The sequence below is a fragment of the Chlamydotis macqueenii genome, chromosome 1, assembly GCF_036417535.1.
Source record: "Chlamydotis macqueenii isolate bChlMac1 chromosome 1, bChlMac1.mat, whole genome shotgun sequence".
NCBI lineage: Eukaryota > Metazoa > Chordata > Aves > Otidiformes > Otididae > Chlamydotis > Chlamydotis macqueenii.
The window spans coordinates 192,638,299-192,653,066 of record NC_141556.1 but is presented as its reverse complement, the minus strand read 5'-3'; the positions used below and the strand labels follow the sequence as shown (position 1 = coordinate 192,653,066).

At 37.0% G+C, this 14,768-nt stretch overlaps 1 protein-coding gene across 1 annotated transcript in view; it reads right to left on the bottom strand.

The window, feature by feature from the left end:
• Nucleotides 1-645: 645 nt before the first annotated feature.
• The window catches only part of UBL3 (ubiquitin like 3), a 55,497-nt gene continuing 41,374 nt past the window's right edge, over nucleotides 646-14,768 (bottom strand). Inside the window, exons 2-5 of the mRNA XM_086772005.1 lie at nucleotides 11,180-11,288; nucleotides 7,424-7,510; nucleotides 2,833-2,910; nucleotides 646-2,423 (exon numbers count right to left, since the gene is read on the bottom strand). Coding sequence (XP_086628131.1) covers nucleotides 2,371-2,423; nucleotides 2,833-2,910; nucleotides 7,424-7,510; nucleotides 11,180-11,288 — 327 coding nt within the window. The 3' untranslated portion in view covers nucleotides 646-2,370. The remainder of the gene's footprint in view (nucleotides 2,424-2,832; nucleotides 2,911-7,423; nucleotides 7,511-11,179; nucleotides 11,289-14,768) is intronic.

Below are 14,768 nucleotides of genomic sequence, written 5' to 3'. Positions count from 1 at the left end.
TACTCAGCAACTACACTGGAGAGTAGAAGGAAATCCCCCCTGCAAAATTCATTTAGGCAACCAGCACATAATAATGCTATCATCTGACAATCTGTCATTCGTAGAATCATAGAATGGTTAGAGTTGGAAGGGAGCTTCAAAGGTCATCTACTCCAACTCCCCTGCAAGGAGCAGGGACATCCCTGACTAGATCAGGTTGCTCAGAGCCTCATCCAGCCTGGCCTTGAACGTTTCCAGGGATGGGGCATGAGACCCAACACCCTAAGGGGCATTCCCAACACCCTAAGAGGTATGGATGTGCATGCTCGTCGCTAGAAGTGAGTGAAGACCACAAAAACTTACAGGATGAGCCCATAACTTCTGTGAGGTACGCCAGGGTGTGACACAGCTGAATGTTTGCAACTGCAACTGTCTAGGCTCTCATTCTCCTCTGACAGAAAAAAATACCTCTAGGCCACTCCTTTTGATGTGAAAGGAAAATAAAACTGAAGCGATAAATCACATTAGCAGTTTTCAGCAGGTTTTGCCCCCCTCCCTCCTTTTTTTTTTTTTTAACAAAATTGAGTCCTTACTTAGTTTCCAGATTAAGAAGTATTATTAGAAGTAGTTACAGACCCAATTACAGTCCTTAAAACACCACCAAAATGCACTACAATATTCTTTTATTTAGTTTACAGAAGAGTCTATCAGTACAGGTTGCAGAAAGAAAATGTTTAGTGCTATTTACAATTTGTTTTAAAACTCTGCTCTATACAAATTTAATTTTGATCAGTATGAACAATATTTTTGTAAATCTACTGCATATAAAGCATTTCATCAAAGCAGTAACAATGAATAAAACAACCTGATTACATTTGAATGATGCCAATCATTCGAAAAAACGATTACACGGAACATCTGTAAGAGTTGTGGACACTTAAGTACAGAACACAATGTCAACCTGTGACTCATTTTTTTAAAGGCTAAAGCTATTTATATGGAATATTGTTCTATTATACTACACGCCAATCTATATTTAACTTCTATAGTTATGTATTTTATAAGATTTTTATTAAATATATTCTACACATATTTGTAATTTCACCCAGGAAGAATTCCTCCCCAGTGAAAAAAATATAAAATCTTTTATATTTTTTTATTTTTCTTTTTTACAGGTTTAGATGAAACTAGCTCATGCTTTAGTGCTGTGCAAATTTCGTTAGCATATCAACATTTTAATTATTGATATGAAATAAAAGAATGGCATCCTTTTTAACTATGTATGCCTTCAAAAATCAGCTTCTGATTTTAACACAATTGCAAGCACTAATACCAAATGCAGATTACGTAAAGAAACAAAACTAGTACTATGGCAGAGGTTTTTCTTTTTGCTTTTTAAACTTTAATAATTCTGTTGAATTCTCTAATGAGTAAGCATGACACTGGACACTAAGGTACAGATGAGAAAATGACTGAAAAACACCAAGTTGCCAATATTCAAATACATAAAATTGATCAGTAAATGATGGTTTCTAACATTTATGCACAATAATAAAAGCCTATGAACTACAGGAATACCCCTCCCATATTAAGGCTAGGAAATGCACTCTCTGCACTTGTTTGTGCTGTCTGAATAAGCACTCAGCTAACATACGAGATCAGAGTGCACCCGGTAACGAAAAATCAGTTTCTTCAGCCCTCTACAGAGTGCTTTTAAATTACAGGCACATAGTTTTTTTTTGTTTGTTGCAATGAAAATATATATAGTTAGACTTGGTTCAGTTAGCATTCTGTGCCAGTTCGGCCACCAAGGTTGACTTAGGTAGAATTGACTTAACAGTTTTTCCTTTGACTTGGCCATAAGTGAGATTTGTTTTAATTATAGAGAAACTATTTTCCAGTGTTGCATTATACATTGTAGGTTATTACTAGGTGTCTCAAATATTGTTAGAGATTGTTGAGAAATATACTGTCAACCATATTTAGTGCAAATTGCATCTAGAAAGCTTGACTGGTTAGATCTGGTTAATGGAGATTTTTTGTGGTAGCAAAACGATTCCTGCTATGGAAAACAACGCATTACCTTTTCTGGAGATCGAATTATTTCAAGAACAGATGTACTATAAGATTATTCAACAAACAAAAAGCAGGATTTTTTTTTTTTAAAAAAAAAACAACAAACAATGAAAGTGTTCATAGATCTTTCTCTTTTTTTCTTAAAAAAAAAAAAAAAGACTCATGAGACAGTGTTCGTGTAATATTTCAGTTCCACGGATTTACAGACAGGCTCTTCCTACAGGTGTTTGAAGCAAGATAGGGCCTCTTCTATTCCAGCAGCATGAAAGACAAAGACTATATTACATCACACTTAGCAGGTAAAGCTAACAGGGTTTACAGGATTACACAGCAATTGCTTTCTCCAGTTTTTTCACGGTTCCTTTGACCTGTGGAGCAAGAAGAAAGTTTTGCTTACATGCCGTTTCTAAAGCAATTGGGTTGTTTTATGTGTGAGTACGCTTGATTCAAGTATGGTTTTTATTAGTTCAAGAAAAAAATTATTATTATTATACACATGCATACACATCTGAAAAAGAAATCAGGAGTAGTTTTTAACAATAAAAGCTAAAGCTTTTAAGGTTTGGATAAATTTCTGCATTCCACAAAAATGCTAAACCAGAAAGTTAATTCCTTAGTTTTCTATAAACAACATGTACTAAAGCATTCTGTTACTTGCTTCACAAAAGACCTCAAGGACTTGACTTTTCTCTACTATGATATACTTAACAAGCCTGTAAGAGATCTGACCACTTTGCCACATACTTGAGTAAAAAATACCTTTACTGCACAGCGTACCTTGAGAGTTTGGCTCTGGCAATGTCTCTCTAGCCACCAAATGCATCACTGTTGTTTTGCCAAAAGGAAGTTTTAATGCTGCAAAAGGAGAAAGGGAGATGTATTAATACATTACAGCAGTCCTCTTTCTTCAAAATACCCAATTGATACTAACTATAATTGGATTAGCATCTGTTCAAAAGTTCATACTGTTAGGTTTGAATCACTTACAAAACAGACCTACAAAGGTATTTCTCGCTAAAGTTTGTAGATCAGGGTCTTGGGACCTGATAATCACTTAAAACGTTATGTTCTTAGAGACACGACATTCCTGCTAGGAAACTGAGCCTTCCTCTTTTGAGTAAGAGTAGAAGTGAGCATTCACATGCCAAGACTCAGGTGCTAAGCGCTCTTTATTGATAAAGATGCAAAAAAGCAGCTAATTCAGCCACTAAATTGTTACTCCCAAGACATCAAAACACTGAGCTACTACTGCAAAACCAATTTTCCCAAAACATACTTTGATCCATGATACAGATTTTTCCGAAATATGAAATGTCTGCCTTTTAATATTAATCTGCAACATCAGCTGCATGTGAAAAATGCCAAATTTAAAACATTTTGAATCAGATAAGGTCATTCTCACAATGCCTCCTTTGTGAGCTTTAGTAACAGAAAATGACAAAATTGGAGCTTTCCACTATTCATTCTGCTGGTTGCTCAAACTAAAATTTCACATTCTGATTTAAGTATACCAACACAATGCTGTATTTATGGGTTTAATATAATATTTACAAAAACTTCTAGTCTCCTTGAAATGAAAGGATTCTATGTTGCTCATTATATTTAGCAGATTCTCATCACCAGATTCAAAATACTGAACTTTGACTTCTTCCAGTTATTTGGGGGGAGGCAGTTATTTTTACAAGTTCTTTACATAACTTTAGTTTTGTTCCCTCTCTCCAGTTTCTGAGACTAAGCATCTTTCTTGATTATTTTTCTGAGAAATGTAAGGTAAAGATGTTCTAAGTTTTGTCCTCCCTCCCTATAAAGGAAAAAAAGTTGGTGATAAATGTAACTAGAATTAAACCCTAAATACACAAAGAACTTTGACTTGAGTAGAATTTGTCCTCTCACATTCAATTTACATCTTGTATTTTCACAAACTGTGCACCAAGGCATTTTAAGTGAATAAATGAATAATGAATCATAGAATATCCAATAAACCTGAAGGTAACCAAAGAGAAAAACACCTCTCTATTTTAATCACTACAGCATAGATTCAAAATTCAGTAATAAAAAATATATATAAATAAACCTAGTATTTAGCTACCACCTGTGTTCAATACAAGCCTAGCTACAACATTGCTATTAAATCACGTTCATTGCCTGTGGATTTGTTTGAAAAAAATACAAGTTATGATGAAAACACAGGTGTAAGTATATGGAGGGATACACAGATCCACAAGCTTCTTCAAAGCAGCTGTACTTTGGGAAAAGCCATCTCTATAGAAAGTCAGAGCTGAAAGCTGGTAGTTTACTGGAAGCGCTGCCTGTGTCTGGAACTAGAAGCTATTGACAGCTTAAAGTCTGACAACGATGAAGTATTTTGGGTACTTGATTCTGTGATACAACTGGAAACTCTGCAAAGACCATATTAACAGTCTGTTAAATTCAATGGAAAAGGATCATCTTCACGACAAACTCTCAAGAAACCATTACAGAAAGAGCAAAATACTCTAATCACATCAGGGACACCTTTCATAATATCAAGACACTTGAGGAGACTTGATTAGTGAGCTGTGGAGATCAATTATTTACAGCAATCAAGTAAAAGTATGCTAATATTTCAATTAATTAATTTCAGCTAGCAGTTTGCGTATTCCATACAAGCTCTTACTAGCAGTTCCCAGCTTCTTGCTTGGAGCACCATCACAGAACCTGAGCACCCTAACTACACTCAGTAATCCTTTCTTGCTCTTGTCTTCGTTCTTTCACCCCTTTATCTCACTTTACCGAAACTTTAATTTAATTCCTTTGACACCTGTTTAATTCCACTTTTATTCCAGATTTTCTATTGTCAGAATTTACTTTTCAGTTCCTCTTTTGGTATAGATTTGGCAGAGGCAGGATTGGCTTCCCTTCTCCCCTCCCCAACAAATGAGGGAGTAAAGCGTTGCTGATTACCATTATCTCACAAGAAAGGGAGAACTGAAAACTATGTATTACCTCCCTAATTAATATTATTTCAAGCGTAAACTGCAGACCAAATATTTAGCTGAAGGATGAAATTTCCTGTTGGAAGCTGAACAAGAGACCCTACCTTGCTAGCTAACTCTCCAGCCCTTCACACAGGCAGGACACAACAGAACAGTGGCTCTAGCACTGCAGGCAAGAGCGGCAAGGCAAGCTGTAGAGAGGGCTCTGTTTCTCTTTACCACTTCCAGTGCCATTAGCTCTACTGTTCTTGTAGTGACAATCCATTCAGAAGAGCTAGCAAAAGAGATGATTTCCTTAAAATAATTTTTTTCCCACTCAAGAGCCATTTTTTCCCCTATCAATTTGTCATTTTTTTAGGCTTCTGAGTGTATAGGAGTCTCAAATTCATAAGATACTATGTAGACATGTGAGATTACAACAATAACATTACAGTGTCATTTTTAAATGTGAACAAAAATGGACTCCTGTTAAAAAAGAAAACACCAAATTGTTTCCTTGGAAACTTTTCTTTCACTAGTTGATAAAGTGACTTCCAGTACATAGTAGGTCCAAATTCCAGCCAATATATCCTAATCACCTAAAGCAAATAAAGCACTAAGTGCTGTAACTCAGTTATAGAGAGCTGCAGATAGAAAAGCTTAATGGAACTGTATTATAACACCACAAGAAACTAAATATTGTATTTAGAAAGAATTTTCCCCTCCTCCCCCCTTTTAAAGATAACTAGTTCACCTAGGGTTACATCGAATGAACACCACAAACAGCCTTTTCACACCGCTTCATGAATTGCCGTTCCCCTTTCAGCTGTAGAATCTTACTCCAGATGACTTCATTAGTACTGAAGTAAGCCAATATTTTAGGGATTATTTTTCTCTTAAAACAATACAGCAACAAAAAGATGTCTGAAAACCACTAATATACATGTAAGATCCTTAGGGTGAAATCATGATGATTAAATTGCAACACATGAATGATTAAGAATGAACTACAATGCCCTGAATCCAAGTAAATGTTCAAAATCCACAGACCTGAACTACTGCAAGAGTCAACAGCATGCAGCTATTCTTTTTCAGGTTAACTCATTAAATGGTATATTAAATACAATAAACAACCAGAGTTGTTCTGAATTTAGACAAATGTCACTAAAGGAAACAAGCACTGGTGGTCAACAGCAACACCTAGAGATAAATGGCAAAGAAAATCCCATTTAGCTATCATCCTTGCCTGGAAAATGTAGAGTTAGAGTAGCATCTCTGTAATTCCAGAGATGATCCAAGACTTAACATTTGTCTTTCAACCCTATTCCAACTGCTACTAGCTGCACTCATCAGCACCTGGTAAACATACAAATTAAAGAGTGAATAAAAATTTCAGAATTCTCCCAGCTGCTGTACATATAGCAGCATTAAAAATTTATTTACATGGAGAGTAAATCTGTTCTAAAATGTACGTCACTAGACAATTTGAGTAATAGTAGAAAGCAAATCAATGGCTATATCATCCCACTTCTCCATGGAAAGACCACCATAAGCAGTCTAGAAATATTCTTTTCAGTTCATTTTAACTTCAAAAACATTTCATTAGTGATTTTGTATTATATTCTCCTCTCTGTATTGCACCCAGGTACCAAATGCATGAACAATCTGCACATACAGAAAAAGTAAGAGTATTAATTTATTTTTCAACTGGCATAAAGAAGAGAGTCTCATTTTTGTTTAGTCACTGATACAGTTGATATTCATGCTGGCAAATTTTATCTACAAAAGGAAAGATTATTGTTACAAATTTGTGTCATATCTCTATCAAAAATATCCATCAAAATATATAATTATGGGAAAAAAACTTGCCACAAGGGGGCATCATTGAATTGCATTTACTTAACATATGAAGTGAAGCCATTTACTTTTGTTTTCACATAACTATGCAATTGTATCCCTGGGAGAGCACTGGACAGCAAGAATGCTTACCCTCATTCTCATTCATAGGGTGTCTGCCTTCATTGCACTAAGATTTAAAGTATTGTTTAACTAATTATCATAACCTTTATCAAACATTTTAAAATGCTTCAGACATTTAGGAAGAAGCTTACCCTGTAAGTGCAGTGTAAGACAGGTAGAACAAAATATTCCATTTAGAAAGAGAACACATAAAAGCAATATTACTGTTCCTTTATGCAAGAGGAGACTTGACTTGCCAGGTGGTACCTCCCCAAGTTTAACGAGTGGTAACAAGATGGAAAAATACACAATAGGATACAGTGTCTTTCTATGCAGACAAAAAGTAGTATATAGCAAGCTATACTGTGATCTCGAACAGTACAGCAGTATTTACTGCACTGTAAATAAAGATCCCCTTTGCCTGCCTGTAACATGGATGAAAATTATTTTCATACCTCCTAGTGTCACATTGCCATGAAGAAACCTCCCTTGATAAATAAGCCGCAAGATATTTGGACTGCTGACTTGTTCTTCTTCCCAATCTGAAAAGAAGCGAGATAATTTTCACAATTACATTGTAATAAAAACATCTTCTGTTATTTCTCTTACCTTTACCTAGGAAGAAAACTAAGAACTGGACTGTTTTGCATGAAAAACTGAAGAGAGAGCATTGACTGAAGATACAGAAAGATAATTCAAGGCTAGCACTCCTGAGATCTATTCTTACATTTATTATTTGACATTGAGCATTGACACACATCATTTTATGCCTGTAAGTATAAATACTACTAACTTACTTCACAGACTGTGCGAGACATTTAGCATATACAAGTCCTACACAAAATATTGCATAAATGCAATTTGCTTCCTGAGGCTTAATATCCACTTGGCTAAAATGGCCTTTATTTCTTCCCATTGCGAAGATTCTCAAGCCATTCTCCCCCTCACCAGCTAATTATCTAACTGGAGCCGTTCTCCAGCAACGGGAAGCAGCCACATACACAGCGTAAGCGCATGTGATGGGTCATTTGAAATAAGATTCTCAGATCACAGCACTGAAAACGCTCTGCAGGCTGCTCAGCACTGTTCGATGATGGCCAGATCCAACCAGTTACATGTCCAGAGGGACCAGTGACCTGAGCAGCCCCGAACGGTCGCTGCGGAGAGCCTGAACAGAGGGCTTTCACAGAAGAGACACTGATACATTTTAAGGAACTTCTCAGAGGACAATCTGTGGATGCTTTTATGTGGCAAAGAATGATTCAGGAAAAGCAAGCATGCATTTTCTTATAATGCATTTCCTATAATGCTTAAGCCATCATAAATAATTTATAAGCTTAAATGATCTTTTCCTACTGTTTTACTGTTCCCTGTGACAATGAGAACAACAAACAAATACGCACTTTGCTTTCAGAACAAATATCATAAAACCTTGAAATGTTTTTTCCCTCTCTGGGAATACCCTGTCTTCTGTTTCTTAGCTGACCAGATATCTGGCAACAGCTGCTCACAAACGCTCTCTCTTTCTGCTTTTGTGGCATTTATATATCAAAAATGAATATTCAGCAAGGGATCACGACAAGCAACAGAAACCAACCTGTTCACTGGGAACATACAATTAACATACAGGCAGTAGCAACTGGCACCACAAAAGGAGAAGAACTGAAAAGGAGAAAGGGGAAGCACTTAAAACAAAAGCCACGGCTGCGGAGAGCGTACGGGGAGGCATCTGGTGCGAAAAAGCAAGCGGGCAGAGACGCGGGCAGCAGCAGCCATGGCAGCCCTGGCGCTGCGCAGAACAGGGTGGAGGCAGAGCTGGCATCAACAGCAGCGGTTGCAAGATTCCCGGGTGCTGCCATGTGCCTCGTTTATAAGATTAGATCAAATTAGGCAACCAAAGCTATTTGAATTTCAAGTATTTCCACTCAGGGTCTGATTCAATTGTCTTGCAATTCAAGCACGTGCCTTTTTGCTATGCTGGAAGTGGGCTACGCTAAGGATCTGAATTATCACCCTGCCAGGGTAAATGATTTTGTGGAAGATAGTAATTTTTTATGTTTTTTTTTAACTCCATACAATTGGAACTCCACTCTACTATGGCTGTAAAGAGGAGAAGTTCAGACAGTTTGTAGTGCCATAATGATGTAAAACAGCAACCAAAAGAAGACAGACTATGCTTTGGCACAGGTATTTGCTCATTGTTAAGCTGCCAATTTACCCATCCTTTTAATTTTTGCTTCTTGGCTGGCAGTCTGAAACATTTCTTTCTGACATGACTTCAGATTTTAATTTCCACTGATGACTAAATGAGCGAAGGAGAAAATATTTAGCTACGACTTTATTTTATTTTATTTTTTAAGTTCAGCACATAATTGCTGTACAGGAAAAAAAATTAATATTATTTAGAAGAAAATGGGGAAGGGGGTGGGAAAGAGAACAAGTAACCTACCTAGATGATATACATTAACACAAATTTGGCATTTTCCACTAGAAGTTAAGAGATCCTTAATTATCAACTGTATTGCCAAAAGCAGAGAGGAGAGGTTTGCCTTAATCCTGCCAGCATGTGTCTGAGAATATTTCATGCCTTTTTTTTTTTTTCCCCACAAGATCAGGACAAGTGAAAATGGTGGTAAAAACAACCATTTCATATCATCTCTATTTCAAGGAAACTATAGTCCTCATCAAGAGTTCTCAGTCCTGTGGCAAAGAAGAGCACTTTCAGTCTGAAAACAGCTAATGGGACAATGTTTGTGAAAACCTATACACTATTCTGAAGCAGATTTTTCCTCAGTCTTTTAAATTGACACTATTCTTCTTTGCACAGGCAATTAAATATTCATCAAGATTTAGAGCACTCCCTCAGGATGGCAGGTATGCGAACTGAGGCTTCCATGTCTGGTTCTACTTTTCTTTTTCTTTAAAAAAAAGAGACTTTGAAGTTTGGGTTTCTTCCCAACTCTAAACTCAGAATCTGCAACCTTCAAGCTCTTCACAAGCCTGGGAACATCAGATCACCTGTTCAGGAATAAACTTCAGAAAGAAACAAACAGTTCTGCCTTTAATAACTCAGATGAAAGTATACAAAGAACATTTGGTCATGACAACTATGTTGCAGGCACACATTAAAATATATACAGGAGCTACACAGATGCTACGTCAACCAGATTTCTTAAGTGTAAAAGTGCTTTACATGGACACCTAATACTTCAGAGGACTAAAAGCCTCCTTCATTATGTATTTTACTGAATATATAATGATGCATCCCAGAAAAACCAAGAGCAGACAAGTCCCCTGAAATCCCATTTTTCCTCACCTCAAAGACAAGTTTAAGGCCTAAAATATGGATTATCAACACTAACTTTTTGGCATTAATTGTCATCCACTACACCTCTTTAACAAAGGCACTACAGAAACAGATACCGCAATGGTTTAGTTTGTGTAAATAGCAATCTCTCTAAACATCAAAACAATAACCCAAATGAAGTCCTGTACCAAAAGAAGGTATGTAATGCTATGTCTGTGTTTTGACTATTTTCCCACGAAATCTCAGCCAGGGAGAACAGATGCGCTTTGTTTTTGTGGAACTATTCACATACCTGAATACACATCTTAAGTTTTCAATTCTATTTTCTGAAGCTAGTATTCCTGCTTAACACCAAATATATTCATACAAACAACCTCAGTTTGCCTAGGTCTTTTAATGTCTCTTAAAATCTTCTTTTACATTTGACTTTTTCTTGGAAAAATATCATTATTACAGATCCTTTCCAAGATGAGGCAGTAAGAAAGAAGTACTTCAGACTCAATTTCACTAATGTGTTCCTGTGACATGTCATGTTTACATTAGCTGTTCTCACATAAGAGGTTTTCTACCTCCAACATTTCCTCACACTTACTAGATCCTCTAACAAGACTGATCAAGGAAAGTGTCTAAAGATATGGGTAAAGTAGTACTTCATTTGGGGAAGCAAATTTTAGAAATAAAATGGGAAATAGTTCAGACATCTAAAAATCTGCCCAATCGAAGAAACGGGGAAAAAGAAGGCAAGAAGAAAATTGTATTTCTACATAAATCTATGCCCACATACACAATAAACATACTTAATTGAATGTTGAGAACAGACATCGGTTTATTGACACTTCAGTCTGAAAATACAGGGAAGCTTCTAGCTGGCCAGTTAAAAAGCCAAAGCCACACAGCTACTCACCCATCGGCCAGTTGTCATACACATGTTTTGCGATATCTGCAGCAGAGTCATTTGGTGAAAACAGGAACTCTTTCGTTTTCCCGCTTACCAAGATGAGGCGCAAATTTATCTGTAAAAAAAAAAATACAGTATTAGGGAAGTATCCAGAGAAGATTTAAATTATTATTATTCTTATTATTTTTTTTAAGTTACTAAAAAGTTGTCATCAGTTTTAGAAGATTGATCCAAAGTGACTTGAGAAAATAGTTTAAGATTATGTTAAGAACAGGGTCAAAGAGGTCAATAACATTTTGTTTGTTTACACATAATCTAGGAAGACGAAATTCTAACAGCTGGCATGTTTGATGATAAACACCAGAAGATTCTGACAGGCAGTGACTGAATCAACTGTCCCATTAAAAAAAAAAACAAAAACAAAAGCTTTCAGCAGAGTATAAAAAAATTTCACCCAAGACACACTGACAACATATCTTCTTGAATGAAGAGAAAAAATTAACCCAAACAGAGAGTACCAAAAATATCAAAATCTGCATCTGAATAGCCTGTGAACCCCAGTAAAAGCCCTAGCACACTCCCTCCAGTATGGTATTTGTCAGCCCTGATCTCACCCGCTGCATCTCCTACAAAACATCGGGGAGTCAGACAGCATCCTTCCTGTGTTGAAGCCGCCACAGAAACGGAATCCCACTGCTGGTCTTCTGAATCGAAAACTTTGTTGCACTACTGTCTTTTACTACATTGTCTATTCTCTTGTGAATGCTTTGGTTTGGATTCATCCCACCTATCTTCAAGCACCTCATGGAGGTATTCAAATTACAATCTCTATCATCCTGCACACTTCAAGGTCAATGAAGAAAATGACCAAAAAAGCAATTCAGTCTCTATTTCAAAGTATAGCAAGGATAAAAAGAGTTAGCATAAAAGGGCTAGGTTCCCCTCCCTGTCCCCTACTAACGCCCTTCAGAAAATACGTGTTCTCGTCATTCGCCCAGGAAAGAAGCCAAGTGGCAGCTGTGTCTGAGAAAGCACCACAGCCACTGTAAGAGTACCGCTGCATACCAGGAAACCGTATAAAAACTTAAAGGTGAGAAGCTGCGGGAATACTGTTCAGTCAAAGACAATTACTCATAAAATTCAAAACACACCCAACCATAAACATTACAGGTCTGTTTTCTTTGATATTTCCAGAATAATTAAGGAATTATTTTCAAATCGCACCACGATTTAGCAGAAAAAGAAAAAAAAAAAAAAAAAGACCAAGTTCCACTATTCCGGTTTACTCCAGAAACCTGACTACAGTAATTAATTACAACTTCAAAATGTTATGCCTAAATTTAGCAATGGCTAGGCTATGTCCACTTGTTGTTTTGCTTATATTGTCTTACAGTTTAAGTAGTTTCCTCCCTCTTAGTTGTCTGCACCTGTATATGTATAGACAACACTTAAATATATGGTTTCTTCAGCTGGACTACCCAAGACAAGCTCTTCAAGCTTTCTGCAGTGAGACACCCATTTCCCCGTTCATCCTAGGAGCCCATCTCTGCAGATTTCAATTTCTTCTCTTTTCTCCTCAAAACAGACGACTATTTCTGAAGCATACTAAATGATGTCTCACCAGATGCTTGTTTAACACCACCAGTAATATCCTCTGTCTACGGGAAACTCCTTCTGTGATGGTGTCCCAAGAATACATATGCCCTCTTCATAACTGCACCTTCTTCTTAACGGTTTGCTCAGTTACTTCGTACCCTTCTCTACTTTGATTCTTTCAATTATTCAACCCTCAAGCTTATACTTGACATTTTGGCTGTAACACACTAAAGCAAAAGGCTCCAAACTTCATCCTACTCCTATCAGGAGGCTAAGTGGAAAGAAGCATTCTGCATCACAAAGATGTTTCAGATCTCCCCCATGTCTGGGCCCATGGCCTATGAAATTCCCTCCAAATTTCTGTGTAACCCTTCTTCCTCTCTATGTTAAGAGCATTTTTCAAACTTCATGTCATCAACAGAGGGCTTATAGGAAAGACGAGGAGAAACTCTTCAGCAGGGCCTGTTGGGATAGGATGAGGGGTAATGGTCATTAAATTAATCAGGAAACATAAGGCTGATTTGACAATTGATCCAGAATGACTTCAAAAATGAGCTCTCTCTGGCCTGGTCTCTCGCTCCTCTCAGCTAGGTCTTCTATGTCAGGACCTTATGCACACTCACAATTTTTTTAATTAAATGTTAATTTATCCCATTTAACGAACAGTTTGCACTACGACATCCCATCAGTTACTATGTACATATTGAGATGAAACTATAAAGACATCTATGTAGAAAAGAAGTTATTTTCATCAGAAGTCAGCTTGCCACGCTTCAGCTTTCAGAGGCGTGGTGTACGGCACTCCATTCCACTTTCTCTCTACCTCATTATCTTTAATTATCCTTTAAGCGCTAATGCATCTCATTACAACACCAACATACTGCCAAAAATTTTGGAGGTTTAGACTGCGTCACAAACTGTTATTGTACTTGGGAATGGGCCGCCTGTTTAAAAAACAAACCAACCAACCTCAAATATTCGGCAGCAGCGCCTGCTGTAGGCACCAGTGGTGAGGAGCTTCTTCACCAGCAGTCCTCCTGCCTCTCACCTGAATCTCCCCGCATCCATTTCCTCTACTCTAACAGGTTCCTGAGGACCCCATCTTAGCTTGCTCCCTCTGGCCAAGCAGTCCCCCAGCTCTGATTCTGGGCCGGTTATCGGAGCTTTTCTTTTCCTTCATCTGTGTGTAGTTTCCTTGTGGTGGGGATGACCTGTTTTGAAGATCATAACACCTTCCTAGGCAGCAGGCATAACACAAACCCATCAGCTCCCTAGAACTGCCTGATTTGGATCCTGCAAGGAGATGTTTAAAAACAAAACAAAACAAAACACACCCAAACCCAGAAAATTAGTCCTGCTCAGCTCTTAAAATATGATTATTGCACAGCATTAACACAGAAATAAAGTTATTCTTCAGCTAGCACAACATTAAGGAGACACATTTCTTTTTATTCTTACTATTGAGTTTTGAGACTATCAGGCACACTAAAGTGAATATAGAAAGGAAAAGAATATAACAGAGAAATAACCACAACTAATTTGGCTTCCTGGAAAATCTGATTAAGTCATACTTCTGCAGTTAATATACGATGTAAAATCAATATAAGCAACATGGAAAAAAAAAAAAGTTTAAAATGTTAGTTTCTTCTTGCCCTCTCACCTCTCCAAGACAGATAACTTAATAGCGCTGACATTTTTTGTTGCTGAAGAGCATTTCTTACAATCTTACTATGAAATATAAAAGGCACATCAAGATAAACTAATAATTTCACGGGATATACTACAAAATATGTGTAAAATGCATGTGGAATACTTTCATTTAAAAAAAAAAAACCCACCACTAAATATCAGGAGAAGCCCAAAATAAATCCTTAAATGAGTTAAGCAGATGTTGCATCAAGTGCAAGGAAACAGCTGCTCTAATGAAAGGTTAAAGTATTTTCTTATTTATAGAACAGCATGCCACTGACACATTTAGTTTGCATGTTTGTCTCTATAT